Here is a 24,535-nt window from a genome sequence, read left to right as displayed (position 1 = left end):
GACCTCACATTTCCTAAGGCTCAAATGAGAAACACTCTCCTTAAAAATGGTTGAAGGTTAACTTGTGTTTAATAGTCACAGAGCTGGAATGTAGAAAATTGCTGCTGAGGAACATTCAGCTTAGTACCTTTACGATTTTACATAAAGAGACAAACCTGAGATTGTTTTATGTGAGACTTTCTACTTTATACACATCTGTGACTTTTCTCCATTTGTAGTTACACTTATAAAGCAAAATAATCCTGGGCACACACGCACACACACACACACACACACACACACACACACACACACAATTTATATATATAAAAACACAAGATTCTACCATTTCAAAATGAGGATGCTAGCTAGAGTCTATTTCTTTGGAAATGTGCATATACTTTTCAACAACACACAAAAAAGTGAATATAACAGAAAGGAGTAAAAAATATTTTTTAAAAAATTATGTTTAAATATTCTATCCCCTAATTGCTATTTAAAAAAAGACAAATGTTGCTGATCTACTAGCCCTCAATCATTACAGAAGCAAAACCTAGAAGTGAACTGATAGAATTCAAAACTCTTATTTCCTATTAGAAAGTTAAATAAAATGACTATTTAAATTTAATTGTCAGGTTTATACCATCATTCTTAAAAATGATCAACTGTTAAGGCTAAAATGGAAACATGGCCCTTTCAAATTTAATAAAACGAGGAAAATGCTCTCCATTGTGTATAATAATAATCTGCAAAGAAATTTATCAGCCGACACTGACAGATTTATTCTAAAATAGTATTTTTTCTATGTGCAAGTTTGGGCAACAAAATACATTACTAATTATCTCCTAGAAATTAATTTTCCAAAGGAAAAAGCAATAAAAGAAATATACAGAAAATTATCCACAAAGCATTAGGCATCATGGGAAAACACATTGAGATGAATAGCTTTAGAATTTGTGAACAATGGAACCAATTAAAATGAAGGCAGCTTACTTTCTGCAAACAAGTCAGGTCAGAATCCCGGTGAAAGATTTTATCCATGGGGACGCTGCTGTAGGAAGAAATATGAAAACAAACTGATGAAACAAATACTATAATCAGTTTCGTAAACTATCACAGATGCCATACATCACAATTTTATATTTAACTTGGGTTTTCTCTGAAACATAATTTAATGAGCAACACTGCAGATGTGCAACCATCTCAAACCACAGCACATACCTATGGGACAGCCTGTATTTTTCTATTATCCATCTTGTCTTTTCAAATACTAATCCCCACTGAGGTTCTTCTAACATCTGTTGTACTTCAAATTTGTAAGGTAACCCTAGAAAAGCATAAAGAAGCACATTTTCATCAACTATTTCTTAACTCTCCAATCTCCTTTTAATTATACTTAAAATTCCCTTCCGTGTTTTTACAACCATGGCTTGACAGATCAGCTGAACAGCACTTTAAACACAGTGAGCATTCATTAAATATTTATTGCCTGACTGTGCTTGATCCACCAAGCATATTAATGCCAAGCTATTAATACTAATAAAGAAGAGTAAAAGTGCCATTTACATGACAATTCTATGCCGGGCACTATGATAGGATGATCACATAATTTATCATCCAAATCAAGAGACTTTTTGAATGAAAGAAGGTATTATTAATAATTATGGCTGAACCAGAGGTTTAAATTGGGACTATTCTAGACAAACTAAAACACATTGCCATCCTAGTGACAATTCAAAAAAAAAATTAAATACAGGTTATTAAGCTTACAACAATGCTGTAAGGTAGGTAGCTTTTTTTTTTTTTTTTTTTTTTTTTACAGTTGAGAAAACTAAAGCTGAGACACATTAAAATCATATTTAGACTAGCAAAGTGGCAGGACATAGATGTTAAAACCCAGCAGGTTTGCCTCACTTCTGAGCCCAAACTCATTCTACCTCCCTTGATGAGCTAATCTAAGACTAGACAAGAGGACAGGATGAACCTGGGGAGGGAGCAACTGCTTTAAGTCAAAGTTGTCATACTAAACTCTGGAGCAAAGAAAGAAGCCCAAAAGGTGGATATCATATATTCAGCTAGAAAGGAAAATATACCCAATGATGAGCTATCTTAGCTGTTTCTCACATATCCTTCAAGACCTCATGTAAATGTATCTGCAGCATTTTTTAAAAAGCTCAGCTGATTCATCATCAGAGGCTGATACTGTCATAATAACACTTAGAATGCGTACTATGTACCACCTAATACTTTATGTGAAATCACTTAAGTGAAGTGGCTGCCATTAATTTTCCCCTTTTTATTTTTGATGAGGACACTACATCCTAGAAAGGTTAGCCTGCTCATGGTCAGATATAAAAGGCAGAGGCAGGATTTGAACCCAGGCAGTCAGGCTTGAGAGTTCTGGTTTTAACTTTTACGTAACACTGCCTCTCAACCGGGTTTCTACCATGATAAGGCTTTTCAAAACAATAAAATGCCAGCAAATCAGAACCCATGGGGGAAAAAAAAACCAAGGGGAAGAAAAATAGAATTGTTTCCTCACAATGAAATAAAGCATAGCTTAACTGTCAATATGCTCTAAAAAGCCACTTTTTTTCAGGTGTTTGGAAGAAGGGAAGGGGACAGGCAAGCCTGATGATGACTGATCTTTTTTATTTAATTGTTCAATATTCCTCTTCTCCAAAAACTTAAGAAGAGTGACACATTATAGTACATGAGCTATTAAGCAAACTCCTCTTGGTGATAACAATCATTTACTTGACATGCTTTGATTACTTACTAAACAGGGATACCAGCTATATAATCATAACTACCCAATGAAAACCTATTATTTGCTAAACACTTTACATATATTACTGACAAACTTTACAAATACACACCTACTGTAAGCAAGGTAGTAATTTTTTTCTGATTTTTACAGATGTAACAAAGGAGAATGAGAGAGTAAACTGCGCAAGGAAAAAGAAGCAATAAATGTCAGAGCTGGGATCTGAATCCAGCTGAGTGACTCCTACTCTCAATGAAAGTTGAAAATAAAAATAAAGAGAGGTAAATAATGCATTTTCAATCTATGCTGATGGAAAAACATGAAAACAAACATAAAAATTATATACAGCTTTATTTGGTATTTTAAGAATTTTTTAAGTTAAAAAAGGTACTTTTAAAGCCAATAAAAGTTTTCTTTAATAGAGAATATTTTTATCTACTAAATATCAGAAGAAAACGAATCACTAAATTTCCTGCCTGTCGCAATGGTTAAAACATTTAACCATTAGAGATATTGTGCAGATATGACCAGAGTTAAAAGTACTGTAGCATAAGGTAACCCATTGCTTCTAGAAAAATCTTAATTCTTGCACCAGAGGATTTCTAAGGGCAAAGCAAAAAACCAAGGATTAAGATCTAATAGTGTTAACCATGGACAAGTCATTTACAAGACAGCTCTGTCTAATGGTAGCTCATGGGAGCATCATGGATAGTTCCCTCTAATGTTTTCAAGTGGTTTCTTCCCCTTTCTGGGCAGTTTTCTTCACATGCATGTGCGGATCCGTATTTTGCTAAATACTCCAGGGATACCCTTCTACAAATCTCCAGAGTTCACGCTCCCTTCTGCTTTCTGTTCTCTTGGGGCTCGGTCTCTCAAACTCACCTGTCTTGGTCTTCTTGTCTCCATCACCTTAATCAAGTCTGCCTGGCTCTGGGGGGTTTCTCCTTCTTGTGCCATATCTGAAAACCCTCATAAGCGTAAGCAAGGGTAATTTTGGGCTCTTTTCATTTGTTTCCTATCTCTTAGCAATTGTATTCGTTTGCTGCTCAAAGTTGTGTTTAAATACCAAGATTTTATATATTTTGTCCAGTTTTCTGGTAGTTTCAGACAGGTTCTTGTTACTTCATTTTTGCCAAAGTAGAATTCCACAAACTAAATTTTAAATTTCATGTATTTCTAATCAAGTTACATTTGAAGTCACATGTGCCATGTGCCTGCTATTGTACTGGACAGCACCAGAATTGAGGTTTATTTCCAAAACCTAGCAGTCTGTGGGATTATAAAATGATTTAAAGAGAGAACAAGTTAATTGTGGTTCTGTTTTTTATAAAATTGTACTGAGCTAAAGAATAATGTGTATTATGTACCATGCTCAAAATGGACATTCCAGACTAAATTTAATACCAGTATTATTAATTCAGTAAAAACCCACATAGTGTTGACCACCTCCTAGATGCAAAGCAATTTATTAGGTGCTACTGGAAAAAAAAGAAAAGACATAGTCCCTGCTCTTTGGGCATGCAGTTGATTAGGACTTGCTAAACAGATAAACTGCATTAAAAGATAAAGTTACCATGAAGGCAGGAATAAAGTGTTGCAATACATAAAGAATAGAGCAACTAATAGTAATAACATGGGGGCAGTGCTGGTAAGTCATTATCAAACATAGGGCATCCAAGTGAGATCATTAAGAATGAAGAGAAATTAGGCCAGGCTCGCTGGCTCACACCTGTAATTCCAGCACTTTGGGAGCCAGATAACAAGGTCAGGAGTTCGAGATCAGCCTGACCAACATAGTGAAACCCCATCTCTACTAAAAATACATAATTAGCCAGGCATAGTGGACATGCCTGTAATCCCAGCTATTAAGGAGGCAGAGGCAGGAGAATCCCTTAAACCTGAGAGGCAGAGATTGCGGTGAGCCAAAATCGTGCCACTGCACTACAGCCTAGGCAACAAGGGCGAAAATCCGTCTCCAAAAAATAAATAAATAAATAAAAAGGAATGAAGAGAAATTAATTATTAAACAAACATTCTTTGGTATCTACTTTATACCAGGCCTTGTGCTAGAAACAGGATAGAAAAATGGGTACGATATAGTATTTATTCTCAAAGGGCTCAGATCTAATGGGGAAGAGTACAATGTGGGGTAAATGCAGTGACAGTGTCCAGAGGACCTGACCTAGAGCAGTGGTAGTAATGATAGAATATCCTAGAGTTATTTAGCCTACTGTTTCCTCTTAATGTTTGCTTTCTGTCCACATTCCCTTCCTTTTCCTAGTCTGCTATACTAATTCCCTATCCACCCAGAAATGATTGGCTACAAGTAGATATAAACCTCAGAGGAATCAAGTCAGATGACAGCCTATGCCAACCAAATTCTTTCCTGAGATAGAATGGGAACAAAGAAATATACCAACTGAGTTAGTCATTGTTAACCCTAAACTGGGAGGTGACAAGAGAGCCAGAGGTCATTTTTGTTTTCATTTGCATGCCATCACAGAGAAAGCCAGTCTGCATTTATAAAAACAATTTACATGAGAACAGAGACTGTTTTGTTTACTGCAGCATCTCCAGTGCCTAAAATACACACTGCCTGGCCTAACTTTTCTCCATATTTCAATCCTTTTGCCCAGTGGCCATAGTAACAAAAGTGGGGACTTGACTAGAGCAGGAGATTATGAAAGGGAAGAGGGCGGCTACACTAAGTGGCACCCAAATAGTAATTCCCTAGCTGAGGCCACCAACTCTGACATTAAATAATTTTGCACAGTTGCAAATCTTTTGATTTGTATAAGTGAAAGAAATGAGAGTAGAAGTAGGATAAAGTTATTTTTGTTGAAAACTTACGATAAGAGCCATCTGGGCTAATTTCCTCACTTATAACCAGGCAGGTAATTTGAGAATATGGTAAGGGATTATTTCGATTATAGGGACTAACAATCATTCCAATGAACTTTGCACCTCCTCTGGAGAAGTAACTCTACAATTACAAGAAAAATATAATTAGTTTCAACTATATAAATTATATAGTTTATAATTTATCCATACTTTATTTATCCAATTTATTTAGCCAATGTTTATCCATACTAACATTTTAAACATCTAATAGGGAAAAGCAGGAACAAAAAGGTATATTAAAAAGTTCACATCTGGCCTGGCGTGATGGCTCACACCTGTTAGCCCAGCACTTTGGGAGACTGAGGCGGGCAGATCGCTTGAGGTCAAGTCAAGACCAGCCTGGCCAACATGGTGAAATACTGTTTGTACTAAAAATACAAAAATTAGCTGGGGCATGGTAGCACGTGCCTGTAACCCCAGCTACTTGGGAGGCTGAGGCAGCAGAATCCCTTAAACCTGGGAGGCTGAGGTTGCAGTGAGCCGAGATTGCGCCATTGCACTCCAGCCTGGGTGACAAGAGTCAGACTCTGTCTCTTAAGAAAAAAAAAAAAAAAAAGGTTCACATCTAAACTGCAACTAAATCAAATGCCTTAGACATTCATTTCACACTGAAAATTTTTCAGGCAAAAATGTGTTCAACCAAATCCGGAATCCCCCTTTAAAAAAATTGGCCTACACAATCTGTTTTGCCATGAACATATTTACTAATTATATTCACCATGCTATATCTGTAATTCTTATCAATATGGTAATAATTTACAAATACCCTACAGCAAACCCAGTCACATATCAAATGTAAAATCCCAGAATAAAACGAAACTTGTTCTTCAGCTATAAAAAATGTATTATGTTTCTTATTATTTCAATTATATTTAGTTCCAGTCCTAGTTGCTCCCATTAATTTTTAAAGGCTCTGGGAGTATTTATCACTGTAACATTCATGGCTTGTCTGTAATTAATAAAATAACTGACTTTCTAAATGTTTACATAAACATTTATCAATCTTGCAGAAAAAAAAAATGCATATTCTTTTAGAACTCCCAGTATACAGAATATTAGAAATGCAAAACAAAAAACGTTTAAAGTTTATCTATTTAAAACAAAGCACTGAGGGGGTGTGCAATCACTTACAGAATATATCCATATAATACCTGGTATTTAGCTTGTGTGTCAATATCTCGTAAGGAAGGATTGGGATCAAAAGCAGGATGAGAATGATACCATCCAATAACACTGTAGCCTCTAACAGCCAAGGTTTCTGAGGCCTGTGTTTGTGATACAGGATCCATCTCACACTGTAGTCCTGTACTCAGACTGTTACATGGTTCTGCTGCACAGACCTATAAAAAACAATTGATCTTCAAATGATTATACTAAAATCCTGTTAATTCTATTACTCTAATGTTATAATTCTTTCAGAGATACAGAAACTTTTCAAGGTCAAGACTTTTATTTGACAATATCATAGTCAGCCTTTAACTTGCAAATGACTTATACTCCAAAAATCTGATTGTATGCTAGAAACTTAGCATGCATTTTTCTACTCAAACAAGGTCATAATAATGGCTAGTTTTCCATGTCAGCCCATATGATACCTGTACAAAGGTATTCTTTCAATGACACCTGTTACTTATGACAATAATTTCAACAGAATCATGCATACAAACTTTCAACTACAAGTGCTAGTACATATTTCTGGCCTCTTAGAAGTTGTAGCTTTTTACTAATAAAGGCAATGAGGAGCCAAGGCATGGCAATGTTCTCTCTTGGTGGTAAAAAGAAACAGGTGCTCAGAATATGGAATGTTACATCACATAACTTGCAAATGTAGCAAGTTATGCAATATTTGCATATTCTCATATATATCACAGGTAAAGTCTGTAGTTTAATTATATTCACTGAATTCTATAAAAATATTTGGTATGGTAGTAGGACTAAATAATAACTAAAACATATTTTTAAAAAAGAGAACTTACTTCAACTACTTTATCAACTTCTGAGTATCTTCCTCCTAATAGACCAATCACTTCTGCCATAGAAACATGAGCATGCTAAAAGAAATACAAGACAGACTTAGCCCAAATGCACAAAATCACTTGACAGAAAATCCTAACAAAACTCACTTATCATAAGAAAGTCATGTATAAGTGTAGTCATCATGCTTTTAAAAAATAAAGTAACATAAAAGAGGAACTAGATGCTAGGCTCAGTGCACAGAGACTAAGATTTCAGGTATCTTCACTGTTGGCTGAGAAGCTTTCAGCCACTTAAACATTCTCTGACTCTACCTTTTCACTTACAAAATGAAGATACCATTTACTCTCCCTATTCAAGAAAGGTATTATGTAAGGATACAAGGTAAAAATCACTCTAAATCCTTCTACACAAAGACATCACAAACACAAAAACTGTTGGAGGTATTGGTAGTTTAGTAAAAACAAAAAAACCTCCAAATTATAGGAGTTGTGTTTTGTTTCAGTAAACTAAAAGGTGGCAGACACAGATATTAGAAAATGAAAACAGGGTTAATGATGGTAAACAGTCTGCAAAAACTCACATTAATTTATTTTCTCTAAAATATGGAAACATGCAATTGTTTGGCTTTTCTTCAAAAGAAAAGACTTATTTTTAGATTCCTTGTAAAAGAGGATAGTTAAGATCCAAAATACACGTCTTCCATACTCTGTCTTAAGCCTGCAATAAAAATACACAAGAGTAGAAATCAGAATAACTAAGTAAACGCAATAGATTATCCTTACCAAATCCATTATTAAAAGTGCTTCTGAAGCCACTTTCACCTGAAATGGCTCCTGAAATATAAAAAAACAAAACAAAATGGGGGAGCATAAAAATAGAGATTTTGTTCTCCCCACCTAGAATGCCCACCCTGTTCTTTATCCACCCCACCAAGTTCTCAGTACTAACAAAGCTCAAAACAAACTAGCCTTTTAAAAAATATTACGATTTAAAACCCCACCAGGGAGAATTTCTCTCTCATTTTCAGTTTTTTCCCATACATATGCCCTGCACATATAGAAAAAGCGTAAGTATTTCCTGTTTGACAGAGGAAGGGGAATTGTCTATGGTCATTCATGAATGCATAAATAGTACCTGCTTTTCTTCACTGAAAAAATTACAAGGTATCAGTTGGAAGGGATCAAATGAGCTGAAAAAGAAAAAAAATTATTTTTAATATAATCTCAAGATTAGGAAGATAGCATTTATTTGCAAATTTGAAAGTATGTATCAATAGTCTATACCCAAATTCTGTATAAATGAGAAAAATATTAAACTAGGAGAGTTTCTTAGGCCGTTCCATCAATCCTTTCAAAAGAAGCACTATTCTTTTAGATTTAACAAGAACAAAAAAATCCCAGGGACTTTGAGATAAAGTCATTCTGTTGTCTTAATTTCCTTTGACACCCAAAGTAGACACTATGCACCATCAGACGTATGTCCCACACTTAAAGCAGATTTCAAAAATTTCAATGAAAATATAATTATCTGTCATGAGACCCCCAAAAAAGTTCAAGAACGATGGAAGTTTATCAAAAACGCTAGTCAGTTCAATACTGTGCCCATTATAGAGTAGGAACTTAAAACATTTTTTTGAATGAATGAATGACAAACAGTTCTGTTAAAGAAATTAATGTATTAGTCCTATGATAACCTCTTAGAGTGAAAAAGTGGTCAGGTGCGATGGCTCATATCTGTAATCTCAACACTTTGGGAGGCCGAGGTGGGCGGACCCCTTGAGCCTAGGAGTTTGAGACCAGCCTGGGCAACATGGTGAAACCCCATCTCTATAAAAAAAATACAAAAATTAGCTGGGCATGGTGGTATGTGCCTGTAATCCCAGCCACTCGGGAGACTGAGGTAGAAGGATATGTATTCACACAGGTATACATTTGCATTAACATAACTGGAAGAGAGCAGGGCAACTCTGTTCCCATTCAACCACAGATTGTTAGCTTCAAGAGAACATTTTGTTTGGCTTAATAATGTATCCCAAGTGACCAGAACCGTGCCTGGCATATACTATAGACATTCAAAGTCACTTGTTGAATAAAGAAGAAAGACCTTTAAATTAGAAAGTATTTAATCAATACAAAAAGAAACTGAAGGCCAAGATAGATGAGAAAATAGCACAGAAGGAACATCCCAGAGCATTTCAGAACCATGGATATGGAACTGCTGTTAATGTTTGTTGCGGAACTGCAGAAAATGGGAAAGTTACCAAAGGATTAGAAATAGGCAATTATTGAGCTTGTTTCACAGCACAAAAAAGCAGACTGCAGAAAAGGAGGAATTAGTTATTGAATACTAGTCAAATTCTAGAAAAAAATATGAAAAAGCTCATGTGTGATCTTTAACCAAGTGAAGAGGTGACTAAGCAAAATGAGTTCATGAAAATGTAAGGCATAAGTAGACCTTATTGTAGACACTACTGATGGGAATGATCCGTTAGAAACTAAAGACTCAAATATATTTATCTGAAATTAAACAAGACATCTGTTACGATTATCCTTCTGCATAAGATGAAGCTATATGGGTTAACTGTGGTAATCTATATAGCTGATTGAAGAATGAATATCTTTGTTGTTAAGATATAAACAATGAGGTTTACATTCTCTAAGTTCAATCAGCGATTAATGGCAGGAAAGGCAAGCTTATTGAAATGTTAATGATACAGTGCTACCAAGGCTAAAATGAAAAAAGTGGATCTCGATTCAAAAAGATTCTGATGACCTGGAACAATGACTTGAAAATCACAATAAATATAAGTCTTACATATTGAGTCAGAAAATCAATTGTCTGTATATTGGATGAGGAGTCCTACCTTATGAATATTTTTTACATTGTTTATCTAATTTAGTCTCACAACAACTGTGTAAGTTTTCATTTTTATTTTAGAGAGGTAATATGTAATGATTATGGGTATGAATTCATAAGCTTAACACTTGGGTTTAAAATCAACAGCTACACTACTTAATAGTGTGAGCAAGTTACTAAACCTCTCTATGCCTCTCAGTTTTCTCATCTGTAAAATGGGAGTGAGAATATTAACTAATGCATAGGGCTGTCATGAAGATTATTAATAAAGTGCTTAAAACACAGCTAACAGTGTTAGCTACTTTAATTATTGTTTTATAAATGAGAACCTAAGGTGTACCTAAGGACATATATCAGGTAAAAATAATATCTAATGGCATTCCTGGGTATCTTGTTTTAAAAGGGACACTGACAAACTACAGTCTATTGAATGGGGCATCTGCAGGAAGAGAGAATAGAAAATTGGGGCATTTAACTTATTTGGTGACCCTTAATTTTAAAAGGTTCAAATTTTAGATTACCCAGGCATTAGAAAACAACGACAAACTATGCAACAACTTGCTAACAATTAGTACCACCAAAGAAAACCCAGTCATTTTATGAGGTCTTCTGTCCATAACGTCTAGAGTTGAATGACCAACCTGTCCTAAACAAGGCCCCTTTACAACATATGTTGGATCCTATGTTCACTGAATCTGAACAAATTTAAAACGTTTGTTCTAGGTCTCCCAAATTCATAATCAGTGAAACAAAAAAAAAAAAATCTAAAAAAACTGTAGAATTTTTAACTTAATGTAAACAACAATGTAGCTACTGAATATTTTTTCATACATTAGCCATTTGTGATAAATTTTTAAAAATCACATTTATATAACACTACACCTTTTTGTTGGTCTTGAAACTTTTAAAGATTTAACAGGTCTGCCTTTTTCCTCTTCTCTTCTTTTTGCCAACTCCTCAGCAGAGAGATGCTAAAACAAAATTCCAATTGATTAAGGAATCCATCAACTACTAAGAGGCAGAATAAAAAATAGTCCTTTAAAACCAAATTTAAGGGCATGTGAAAACAAGAGAAACTAAACTGATACAGATGGGTTTTCTTTTTTGCTACCAACACGGTACAAAGGCTGGACAGTATTTTTTTAAAAACTGTTTCAAAAGATATAGCCATCCCAAACTGAAAATCTACTTCTCTTGATTTGCCCATTTCAATGGTACCAGTCACCCAGGTTCGAAAACCTCAGAATCACCGGAGTCTTTTATTTCCCGTTTCTACTTACCATATTCTACGGTGTTGAGTTTTCTTTCACAACTGGCACAGTGCAGAGTAACGATTAAGAACAGATTCTGGATCTAGAATGTCTGGCTATGTATTTACTAGCTGGGTGACCCTAGGCAAGTTCTAAAGCTTTCATGCTTCAGTTATGCCATTCTTAAAAATGGGAACAATAAAAGTAATAATAAAAAGTAAATAATAATACCACTGTTATGGTATTATTGTGAAGACTGAGTTCATGTTTATAAAATACTGACAACAGTGTGTGATACATAGTAACCCTTTATGGGTGTTTACAAAATAAAATAAACCTCTACTTATTCCATTTCTATGACTAACCAGTCCAAATGAACTATGCACCTTTTCCAGAATACATCCAGTATTTTTCCATGTCTCTAGCTTTGTTCCCTCAGCCTGAAGTGTTTTCATCTCCTTTTTGAGATTCTTTTCAGATCCTTCAGATCAGATTATACTCCACATATTCTATGAAACCTGCTCTGATCACACCCTTTGGGAAAACCTTATAATTCTTGGGACCAACATTATTGAACTTACCATAGATTTTGTCTTTCCTATTAGAAATACAAGTCCCTTACCAGAAGGATGAATTACTAATGACTGGGCCTAGAATGGTACTCAGGTGAGAAGTTGGGGGCAGGGAAGGTAGAGGAAGAAAGACAGACAACTCAAGTTTGTTGAGTACCTTGTGCATGCAAGGCTTACTGAATACCTAGAATTAGGACCTTTATATAGTCTATCTCATTTCTTTCTTACAACAATCCTTTGAGGGAGGCATTACTATTATTCACAGTTAGTAAGTTAAAAAAACATGAGATTCTGTGGAAGGTTAAGTAGTTGCTCAAAGTAACAAAGCTATTATGTACACATTCACACATTCTATCCATTTTACTGCACTAGCTGTTACAAAAAAAATTATATATTTAGAAGACACGTGTGTGTATACACACAACCACAAAATTCACTGTCTATGTTTCCTCTTATGACGGTAGTTTTTATTATTAGAAATAACACTTAAATATTTGTAACTCAATTGTTATCTAATGCTTAGAACAGTATTTTAATTGGTGTATCAGAACCTCATCCAATAAATGTTTAATGAAACGAACTGGGCATATCAATTTCTTGACACACTTATCTTGAGCTAGAGATAAGAATATAAAGACAGAGAGTTCTGAAATGAGTTAAAATCCTAGTTAACTGTACCACCAATGCCTTCTACTTTGGCGTTTACTGGTGACTTCTAGACAAACAAATTAACATGGGAATGAAGACATATATGTTAATGTATGAAACAAGTACAACACATATGACATTAAGATGTACAAATACATATTTAAAAAGCAGTTTTCATGGATGAGCCATTTGAAAGGTCAAAGTTACCTCAAATGTTTGTCCTTCTAAGTCCTTTGCATCACACCAGTTTCCCCATGGGTCTCGGACCCTACGTCTCCTTGTACGCTGTGATGAAATTAAAGAAAAGCAAAAGGTAGAAGGATTAACATGGAGAAATCATAGCACATTAATACACAAAATGAAAATAATAATTATCTAAAAGTCAATTAATCTATCAATTTAAATAGTATAATCTCCGGCAATGCCTGACAAACTTTTATTTTATTAATTTATGTTCAATAGTTAGCACTCTGCTTACAAATATAATAAATCAGTGATGGCTAGGTAAGGGCAGGAGCACCAGCAGCAGGTGGGCAGGGTGTGGGTTGGGTGCTGGCAGCAGGTATTAAAAAATAAGATCAGTAATGATTTTCTGTATTTTGCTTGCATTCCTTCTTAGCTTCCTATTTCCTTTCATCATGTAGGAGCTAAAACACTAGGAGAAAAATATTTTTAAGATCAAAAAGAACCACCAAGAAAATGGCTTTTCAACCACTTGTGATAGAAAATCTGCAAGAACACACAGCAAGAGGTGTAATACTGAAAACTAGAAGCAAAATAATTATCTCTCAGCTTTGGAAAGGAGATGGCCTAGTTGATCAAATAATGAAAAATTACAAAGTTGGTTGACCACATTATTAACATCCTGTTTTGCAAACCTCAATAGTGAGGCCTTTAAAACGGACCAGTTGCCAAAGGACAGTGTATGACTAGTACCATATACAACAACTCTACTTGAAAGCATTCTTTAAGATAGTAAATCTAGATAGAAATGGTTTATAGCCTAAATACTCTGAGAAAAACAGCTATTCGAGTACCTATACTTTCTTTTTCATTTATCTTACCTATTACTAATTTAATTCATTAGTAAAACTAACAAGATCATATTATGACTCTGCCTTATAAAGAATGTTGGATAACATTTTATTTATTTTTTCCCCAAGATGTATTTTTTTTCTAGTAGGTAACTTTAAAGTATGATTTACAGATGTAAAAATATTATAAAACTGACTCCAAGAATTAAAAAATAATGCCTAGTTATTCCAAAAAGGTGATTCTTAAGGTTAAGAATTTTAAAAGAATAAATGAGAAAAAAACCCCTGAACTATATAGTTTTAAAAGACACATTAGATTTATAAATCAAAATGAAGCATCCCAAGACCATTTTAACAAAACATTATGCTTCTGCATCAAGTCTGCTAGTACGTTTTAAGGATTTTTAGGTTTGTTTTTGACTTAGAAAGCAAGATGAAATTGAATGAAAGCCAGAAATGTGAATGGCTAAAGTGAAATACAAGAGGAAACATGTTTTTCTACTAAATGGCCATTTATTAAGCAGCTAAAGAGAAGTGCTGTAGGTATACCGCACTAAACAGGGTAAGCAGCAATGTGGAGAGATAGGACTGAGTGAGAGAGATGACTGCTTACCATAGACTGCAGACGCTGGGCAAGTTGATATGCTTCTACTGCATCTTTCCTGTCTCTGATTCGTACTTTGTCAACCGTTTGTGGCCTATTATATACAGCCTGTTCTATTGGAATTCAGGAAAGACAAAACCATCTATTATTTTGTGAAATTCATTTGTTAAATAGGAATACATGTACACTGACTATAGTGGAGATTCTATGACTCTTATTTCACAATCATATATTTGATGTGCTACTTAGCAGTCCTCATATAAAAGTAATGCTGTTATTACAAGCAAATCTCAATAACATGGAATATTTAGAAAATGAGTAATTTGTTTAATTTTTGCTAACTTTGGCAGTCTAATACAGAAAACATGATTTAATTTTTCTTTTGGTGGCTGAGGAAGCAAAAAATGCTTTAGTTTTCCTGAAAAGCTAGTCTAAATATTCAAAGCTTTGGGAAAACAAAGACACTGAAATGAAGGACAGACTCCAGGGCAAACTAAATTCTATCTAGCTCAGTATGAAATAGTCTTCCATGAAAAATATTTTGACACTTTTATTACATTTAAGTGTAGAGGCTCACAAATTATTTCCTTTATTTAAACAGTGCTAGGCAGCATTTCTAGCACGAATACAGTTTTTGCAAATTAAATGGGCTGTTACTAGACTTTTCATAAAACAATTTTACTTTTATCTGCTAAAGAACTGTATTCTTAAATTATTTCTGTTACTTAAACATTTTACCTTTAAAATTACACTCTCAATTTTCAGTGTAGGTCAAATGAAAACACAGTTTAACTAACAGTAAAATCTTAATAAAACATTTATTTCATAATTTTATAGCATCTCCAAATTCTACCTAAAACAACTTGAATTCTAACCATCATAGAAATGAATGGGCGCTATAAGGATAAAAAAAAAAAATGTCAAGTCAAAGATGTTGTTGGGTTATTTTTTACCACATCCAAAATTGATTGCTCCTATCAATTCGAGGTATGTATGAATCCGTCCAATACAATTAACATCCCCACAGTTCTTCAGGCCAGGACGTACTGAGGTCTTATTTAGGTATTTCGGTTTGCATATCTCCCTAATTAAGAGATGGAAGTACAATTATTTTTGATAAATAGAAATGTGAAAAAAGATTTCTGGGGAAAACTTTAAATATTTGAAATATCTTAAAATTTTACCTTTTCAATGTATAAATGTGTAATAAATACAATACTAATACATAATACCAAGAGTACTTTTTTCTGAAATAAAATGTCTATAAATGATACAATAACTTATTAGTGTAATTTTTTACAAGCATTATTTTTTTCCCAATGTTAAATTCATAGATTCCAGTTATCCCAGGACCTTGAAGTTAGAAATTTATTTATGTACAGATACAAATTGAATCTTCAAATACAAAGAACACTTTGATAATATATAGAAAATATTAGACATTTTCCATTTTTAATACATTACTTAGGTTCATCTACTCTTATTTTGCTGAACAGTTTCTTTCAATTATCAGCTATCTTATAAATGCTTAAACATTTTATATTTGTTTTTAATTATGATGACAACAAATATTAAGTACTCTCAGTGGAAAATAGAAACAGATGTAATAAGGGATTCCAAAGTGGAATCAAGAAACTCCCAAAGATTATAAAAGAAAAAAGAGGTTTATGTAACAAAACATGTATTTACTGAATATTCTTAATGTACCTTGCTAGATGGCACAATATAAAATTCGAGTAATAAAGAACTTAGTAGAAACTAATTACTGAGTGCTTATGCCAGATTATTGTACTGAGTTACACATCCTTAATCTTCACAATTATACAAGGTGATTTTATTAATATTATTCTCATTTTGGAAATGAGGAAACAAGGGGGTCGGAGTAAAACGCTTACACAAGGAAGTGAGAGAATCAGAATTCAAGTACAGATATAAATTAAGGTATTCAGATGTCTCATATAACATGTGTATTTCTCATTCAATTATTATTTTATTCCATAAATATATTGTTCTAAGCACTAGAGACACAGAGATAAACAATGTAAAATTTCTGACCTTACAGATCTTACATTCTAATGGAAGGGACTATCAATAATCAATGAACAATATATATTACATTTTCAGGTAGCAATAGTGCTAAGTAAGAAGGTCAAGAGGCTAGGGTGGGACAAACAGGCACAGACTACTTTGGATAGATAGGGTGTTGGCCTCACTAAGCAGAATAGAGGGTAAAAATAATTTATGATGTGGGAGGGTATCACAACTTCCATAGAAACGTTGAGATTTCAGTGTGTCTTGCAATAAAAGGAAACAAAATTATACAAATGAAGGCAATAAAGCAGGCAAGAGCATGGCTACCAAGAAACCAAAGTAGTCTGAAAAAAACTAGACTGAGCTAACAGAAGACTACTCAAATTAAAAGGCTTTAAACAGAACTCAGTAATCTAGCACAGTGCTGAACAAATGGTAAGTACTCTAAAAATACCTGTTCATGGAATAATGATGATTCATATGTTCAATCTTCCCCCTAACAAATAAGAGTGTCTTCTATATTCTAGGCATTGTTTAAGAACTACTGATTCAACAACAAACAAAACAGATAAAAATCTGCCCTCATGTTGCCTGCATAATAAGGGGGTTGAGGGGAGAAGAGACAATACACAAATAAAAATGTATTATTTTTGGTGGTAATAAGTTCTGCGAAGAAACTAAAACACAGGAAAAGAGAATGAAAGGGAAGAGATACATGAGATACTTTAGATAAGCCTCTAGTTTCCCTTGACCAGACTTCAATGCAACAAGAAAGCAACACTTGCCAGACTGGGGAAAGAACATCCAGTAAAAAGTCAGGGTCAAGGCCCTGAGTTGGAAGTGTGAAAATAATGAGTCAAGAATACAGACTCCAATATCCCCTTTACTAGGGTGACCTGGAACAAGTTTTTTATCCTCTGTGAACCTCATTTTTTCTTATCTATAAAACAAGAATGAGGTTGTCAAAAGGAGTGGAGATGATTTAAATACAGTGCATGGTATTTGGGAGGCATTCAGTCATGGTACTGATTACTATTTTAATAAAAATATTCCCCTAACCAGGGAATCAACTGCATCTGCTTTTATGATAAGGATCTTTTATCCATAAACAAATCTGGCAGGCTTCTTTTTATTTTAAAACTTTAACTCTTCCGTCTATTTTTTTTTACCACCACCTCCAGTCCCTAACCCACTCACTCTCTTCTATTTCTGAACAGATGTGAGTTCCTGTTCAAAACATTTTTTGCCTTCACACTGTTCTGCTAAATCACCATAATAAAATAGCAATACCTAACCAGTTTCATGAACCAAGGCAAATGACTTAGGAAACTACTGGCATGTAATTTATAATACCTATATAAATTATTCTGCCTCATTTGGAATCCAAAATTCAAAGTAACAAATATAGAATTTGATTAAAGTAACAATTAAGTATACACTGATCATTCATATGGACATTTTTAAGAGATAGGATCTTGCTCTGTTGCCCAGGCTAGTGTACATACAGAGGCATGATCCCAGCTCACTGCAGCCTCAAACTCCTGGGCTCCAGTGAGTCTCCTGCTTCAGACTCCTTAGTAGCTAGGACTACAGGCACACAACATCGTGCCTAAGATTTAAAAAAAATTTTTTGTAGAGACAGGTTCTTACTCTGCTGCCCAAACTAATCTCAAACTCCTGGCCTCAAGTAATCCTCCTGTCTCAGCCTTGAAAACTGCTGGGATGACAGTTGTGAGCCACTGCTCCTGGCCAATACGGACATTTTTGAGTTAGCTATTATTTCAAGGTCTCTAAATTTTGGCCATTCACCCTCTTATTTCCAAAAACAAAAGTAGATACCAATAGAAATTTAACTAGTCTTTGTTAAAAGTGTGAATTAGGCCATGGGGAATAAGAATGATTTATAGTCAAGACTTGGACTGATGTCCTTCATGTGTCAGTGACTGGTTGTAAATCAAAGGCAGGTCTCTAAACCTCTCCTGATCTCAGCATCATTCTCTATCAAATAGATATAATACCATCTGCATATTTTACAGGATTGTTTTAAAAAATCAAATATGATAGAGGAAAGCTATTTAAAAACTATAAAGCACTACGTAAAATCAGGAGTTGTTCCTTACAAGGATACTTGTATGATGCCGCCCTGACCCACATGTATTTTCAGCACCTCAACCATCTGTAAAATAAGAGTAAAGAAAAAGGACAAAGCTCCTCCTATTAGAATACAGCCATCTTTAAAAACCAGTGACTTATATTGTGTGGGTAAAATAAAGGTTACTGCTTTATTATAGCCAGTTGTTTTCCTTTGGTAACCCTTCTAGGTTATAGCAGAAAGTTACTGCAATAGGACCGGAAGGCTTTGATACAAAAAAACAAGCAAGAGACAAAGCAGAACCCCTGCTCACGGAACTAGGAAGCTCTCTATAAAGATGGCCCTATAAAATCTGATAGCTTCTGAAACAGTGTTGGCAATTATGAATCTGCTTTGGTTAAATTTTTTTGAGATGAAGTCTCGCTCTGTTTCCCAGGCTGGAGTGCAGTGGCATGATCTCGGCTCACTGTAACCTCTGTTTCCCAGGTTCCAGCAATTCTCCTGCCTCGGCATCATCAGTAACTGGGATCACAGACACCTGCCACGATGCCCGGCTTTTTTTTTTTTTTTTTGTATTTTTAGAAGAGACGGGGTTTCACCATGTTGGCCAGGCTGGTCTCAAACTTCTGTCCTCAAGTGATCCGCCTGCCTCAGCCTCCCAAAGTGCTGGGATTACAGGCATGAGCCACTGAGCCAAGCCAGCAATTACAAATGTTTAATGATGGCTTAATTAAGCTATTTATAAAAATTCAAACTAGGCTAATAAGGTGGGAAATTTTTTGGTTTATTCCCTAGCCCTCATTAAATAATTAATAAGTGGTACTGACAATTTAGAGAATTAGCCTCATCTATCAGAAAACTGCACCCTGATAAAGCTGAAGAAATTAACAGCACATTATTGCCACAAGTTCAAAGTTAAAAGCATTTAAGATCACTATTTAGAAGAAGTGTTTCTGCAATCTGGCTATATCTAATACTATTCCTGTCATCGAACTTTTCTTTGTATTCAAAGAACATGATAAACTTGAAAGAATTATTTCCCTTTTCCCGTACAGTAGTGTTCACTTTATATCTTCCTAACACTGTCCTAGGAGACTGTTTCATAAAACAATCAGCTGTCCCTTTTACCAGGCCCACAATCTAAGAATAGACAAAAAGATGGGTTATGATAGCTATAAGTGATGTTTACTAAAGCTTTCAAAGTTTCATCACAAGAAATTTTAAATCTTCCCTACTGAAGTGATCTCTAGATTTACCAGCAAAATTCTAAGTTCTGTATAGGCCTAATTAAAATACTTCAGAATATCAGGTTTTTAAAACAACATCTAAAATGTAACTCTTTCTTACCATTGATCCAAAATGTAATTTCTAATTTTCAAATAGCGTTCTGGTGTTTTAGCTTGGCGTCCCTCAAAAAACTCAGGAATTGCTTGTTTTTCTTCTTCTTGAATGATATTTCTATCTATTTCTATTTCCTGTTCTGGTGCTTTAAGCTCTTCTTCCTCATGACTTTCCTCTACCATTTGGCAAGAAGAATCAAAAAGCATTTCATTATCATTCAAATCTTTCTGACTTTCACAAGGCTCTGGAGAAGGCAGCTGCCTGGCGTCAACTATGATTCCCCTTCCATCATGTTTGTTGCTATTTTTAATCAATTCATTAAATTTCTGATCATTTAATTTGACTGAATTTTTGTCACTGCTACTCTGTTTCTGTGTCCACAATGTAATTTCCGAGCTTGAAAGTGTTTCATCTTGCTTTTCATTTTGAAGACGGTCCCTGGAAGACTTAGAAAAGACAGCTTCCTGGCTGTCAGAAGCAATGAATTCTCCTTGATTGGTTTCATGAATTTTACTATCAGGAAAATCTAACAAGATATCACTGCTAGAATTCTTTTGGGGTGTTTGAGAAGACAACTCGTCCACCTCATCTGTGATGTCTACTTCTTCATCATCAGATAACTTTTCAATTTTTACAGCATTCAAGTTGGGATCAGCACGTCCCCTGAAACATGATGGTGTCCATGCCTTTGTCCCTTTATTTTCATTTATAACTTGAAGATTATGGCCGTTCTTCTGATTTGGTGTTTCTTTCTCCAGGCCGCATTTGACCTTATTAAAAATCAGAATAAAATCCCCATAATATTAAGATTTAAAAATTTAATCATTGGCACACAAAAAAAGGATAAATACAGTGTTATTAAACTGAGTACATGTTAATGGTACATTATACCTTTAATGCACTTTTCTTTAAAGGGTTTATAACTGCATTTTAGACAAGATTGGGCGCATTCAGGGTGGTATGGCCATAGACTACAACTGCATTTTAAATATAAAGGATCAGCATTTAAAATTTCTATAACTATATAACTAATTCATGGGTCTGGTGATTATTAGTCAAATAATCATGACCTATATTTAACTACTACTTATTTTTTAATATTAAGTTGAAAACAGCAGCCTGGCTCAGATCAACCATGTGTAATGAACCAGTAACTATTATACTATACTAAGGTACTGTACAATATATTGAAATATTTTTAAAGGCTTATTTCTCAGAACATCTGATACTACAGCTGATTCTTTCTTATAATGCTAAAATAATCCTTACAGAAATCTAACTGACATCTTCACTGTGTATATTAAAACTATCTTCCATTTAAATAAGGGACAACAGAAACAAACTGTTTTTTGCAGGCTTATTTAATAAACTTATATTATAGAGATTACACTTTAAGCCATAAAATTATCTCATATACCTATTAATATAGACATAAATATCTGGTAATGTAATAAAAAAGAGATAATGAAAGTGAATGAGCAAATATGAAATAAAATCCTTATATACAAAGTTTTTGAAAAGTCTTATAAATGACTGACATACATAAGGGATATGACAGCTCTCAGAAAAAGATTATTTATAGATCCTGAATCATAAGAAAATTCCATGATTAAATATCTGACATTAACTGGCTTACTACATAGGGAATGAAAGGGTAGCAGGAGGGAAAAAGAGATTTGGACATATTACCTGAAATAGCTTTTAACATTGTTATTTATTTGAAGTATCCTGTCTACATTTTTAAAAATTCAGATGAAATTCTGTATTGATTTCATAATATACTAATCCCTTTTACAATATGAAAAATGTACCCTTCTACCCCAGGTCTTTAAGTATAACTGGCACCCCAAGATACACAGCATGTATCTTAGAAGCCTAAGAGTAAGAATAAAGTTAAGCTTTATTCTGTCCTGAGGTATTAACTAAACCTGGGCGAGCCGACTTAAATATGCTTCTGTTGCCAGACTTAGCGGCTCATGCCTGTAATACCAGCACTTTGGGAGGCTGAGATGGGTGGATCACCTGAGGTCAGGAAATCGAGACCCACCTGACCAACATGGTGAAACCCTGTCTCTACTAAAAATACAAAAAGTTAGCTGGGCTGGTGGCGGGCATCTGTAATTCCAGCTACTAGGGAGGGTGAGGCAGGAGAAACTCGTGAACCTGGGAGGGGAAGGTTGTGGCGAGTCGAGATCACGCCATTGCACTCCAGCCTGGGCAACAAGAGTGAAACTCAAAAAAAAAAAAAAAAAAAAAAAGAAAAAAAGAAAATGCTTCTGTTTGGTTGAAAGATAGAGCATATGATTGATGTATGATGAATCTATTCCATCAGTTACCACCTATGTCTAGCTAACACTGAAACAAATCTTATATACAGGGTAGGACTCATTATCTACATGAAAAGAAAGTATCAAATTTCACTCAAGACACTTCCAAATTTATATAATTATGTTCCTAACTTCAAAGAGAATATATTAAAAAATTCTAAATATCAAGCATATAGCACAAATTACTTAAAAGATTAAGGAACCAGGCCACAATTAAACCTTTCTTAAAAATGCAGTTTATTAAAGTTTTAGACAATTCTTCACAGGAATTATAAAAATTTCATTGCTATTTAACAGATTTCAGAATCATAATAGCATTGACCTCCTCTAAGTGCTAATAATTCTTAAAAGTTTCAAGAAAAGTTATTTTCCTGAGGAAACAATAAGATAAGATCGCTAAGATTTTCTCCTTGGAATATAATTTGCTTTATGGGATATTTTTGAGCAATTACTGTTTTGTTCATTTAACTTTATAAGATTAAGTAGAATAACATGATACCTATTTAATGGCAATACTCAACACTGAAGATATGCTCTGAGATTTTGCATAGTACTCTGTGGGCATAAACTACTTTAAAAACTTTTAACAGTAAGAATTTAATGCCTGAATTAAAGGAATACTTCTGCTTACTTTGTTTTTTCTAAATATTTTCATTATCAATCAGGATACTGATATTCTGCTTACCTTATTTTTAAAATACTGTCTTGCATAACTCTTCACTTGTAAAACAGTGCGACTTCCAATTAACTTTGAAATTTTGGTCCATCTTCGGCCAAATTTAGACTGTATTATCAAAATGGAAAAAAATTGCTTTTGATTAATTTACTTATGAATAGTCCAAGCAACTGCCACATTAAAAAAAAAATCTTTATTTTCTGAAGCACACTGTAGCATCTTCTATATAGACTATGCTCTTAAAATCAAAGCCTACGTTCTTCTTTTTGAAACTGAACTGAAAACTGATGGAAAAAAAATCTTTATTTTCTGAAGCACACTGTAACATCTTCTATATAGACTATGCTCTTAAAATCAAAGCCTACGTTCTTCTTTTTGAAACTGAACTGAAAACTGATGGAAATGATTTAGAAACTACTTTTTTAAAAGAATAACTATTTAAATGAAGATATCACCTAACTGTATGAATTAATATTATAAGTTATGATGTTCCAAATCTAAAATAACTTTTTAAAATAAATAAGTGCCTGAAAGGGGTGTAGGTTACATTTTCCATTTATATGATCAACTGAACATGTTCTGTGCTAATTTCAACATAACGTTTTTTAAACCAGATTCCATATTTTGCAATACTCATTAGGTGTCTCGCAGCAGAGACTTCTACTCTATCAGATATCACAGTGAACTGACCTAAAAGACTAAATCACAAATGAGGAAGTCCTATAAGAAATACCTTCTTTGTTAAGATGCTATAAGCTGCAAGAGTTCAAATCACCTATTTGATTACCCATCACTGAGTTTGTCTTGAATGTGTATATGCTACACACATTCATAAACTCTGGTTTTCACTTGTTAATGTCTTTGTCAGTTTTTATTTCGAGACAGAGTCTCACTCTGTTGGCTAAGGGCAGTGGTGTGATCACGGGTCACTGTAGCCTCAACCTCCTGGGCTCAAGCAATCCTCCCAACTCCGCCTTCCCAGTATCCCAGTAGCTGGGACTACAGGTACGCACCACCAGTCCTGGCTAATTTTTTATTTTTTGTAGAGATACGGTCTCACTATGTTGCCTAGTCTACAACTAATGCCTTCTGACACCTCCCGTACCCCAGTGTCAAAGGCTGTGCAACTCTTAACACTGAAGCTGTGGAGAGGAAAATATTGAGAACTTGAGGGAGCTCCTGTGTGTTCTCAAGCACAGAAAGAAACACACAGATTGACAGCTAAAAGGGATTGTTAGGTATCAAGTCTAACTATAATACATAAATCCTCTTTGAAATATCCCCAACATAAGATATTCTCTACTTCCTAAGGTAGCTCAATAATTCTAAATTTTTAGAACTCTTAAAACTACAAAAAACAAAAAACTAGTAATAACTTAGGAAAGCTGACCCTGGTGTTAGATTTACAGGCCAGGCAGTCATGCCTTACGGTAGCAAATCATCTTCAAAGATCTGGCCAAAATGATAAACCTTAATTTAA

General features: G+C 34.3%; 1 protein-coding gene across 4 annotated transcripts in view; it reads right to left on the bottom strand.

Annotated features, from left to right (window-relative positions):
• MYSM1 (Myb like, SWIRM and MPN domains 1) overlaps positions 1–24,535 on the bottom strand; it is a 44,176-nt gene that overhangs the window by 5,502 nt on the left and 14,139 nt on the right. For 3 of the 4 annotated variants that reach the window (XM_032296845.1, XM_032296847.1, XM_032296850.1), the window contains 13 exons: positions 23,065–23,163; positions 20,059–20,822; positions 15,542–15,672; positions 14,598–14,701; positions 13,158–13,235; positions 11,363–11,451; positions 8,759–8,813; positions 8,407–8,457; positions 7,624–7,698; positions 6,799–6,987; positions 5,597–5,729; positions 1,201–1,306; positions 973–1,030 (listed from right to left, as the gene is read on the bottom strand). In XM_032296845.1, coding sequence (XP_032152736.1) covers positions 973–1,030; positions 1,201–1,306; positions 5,597–5,729; positions 6,799–6,987; positions 7,624–7,698; positions 8,407–8,457; positions 8,759–8,813; positions 11,363–11,451; positions 13,158–13,235; positions 14,598–14,701; positions 15,542–15,672; positions 20,059–20,822; positions 23,065–23,163 — 1,932 coding nt within the window. The remainder of the gene's footprint in view (positions 1–972; positions 1,031–1,200; positions 1,307–5,596; positions 5,730–6,798; positions 6,988–7,623; positions 7,699–8,406; positions 8,458–8,758; positions 8,814–11,362; positions 11,452–13,157; positions 13,236–14,597; positions 14,702–15,541; positions 15,673–20,058; positions 20,823–23,064; positions 23,164–24,535) is intronic. The other variant, XM_032296846.1, reaches the window with a different exon arrangement.

The sequence above is a fragment of the Sapajus apella genome, unplaced genomic scaffold (assembly GCF_009761245.1).
Source record: "Sapajus apella isolate SASKATOON/1434 unplaced genomic scaffold, GSC_monkey_1.0 scaffold36, whole genome shotgun sequence".
Lineage (NCBI taxonomy): Eukaryota > Metazoa > Chordata > Mammalia > Primates > Cebidae > Sapajus > Sapajus apella.
The sequence above is the reverse complement of the archived record's forward strand: the minus strand, read 5'-3'. Positions and strand labels throughout refer to the sequence as shown.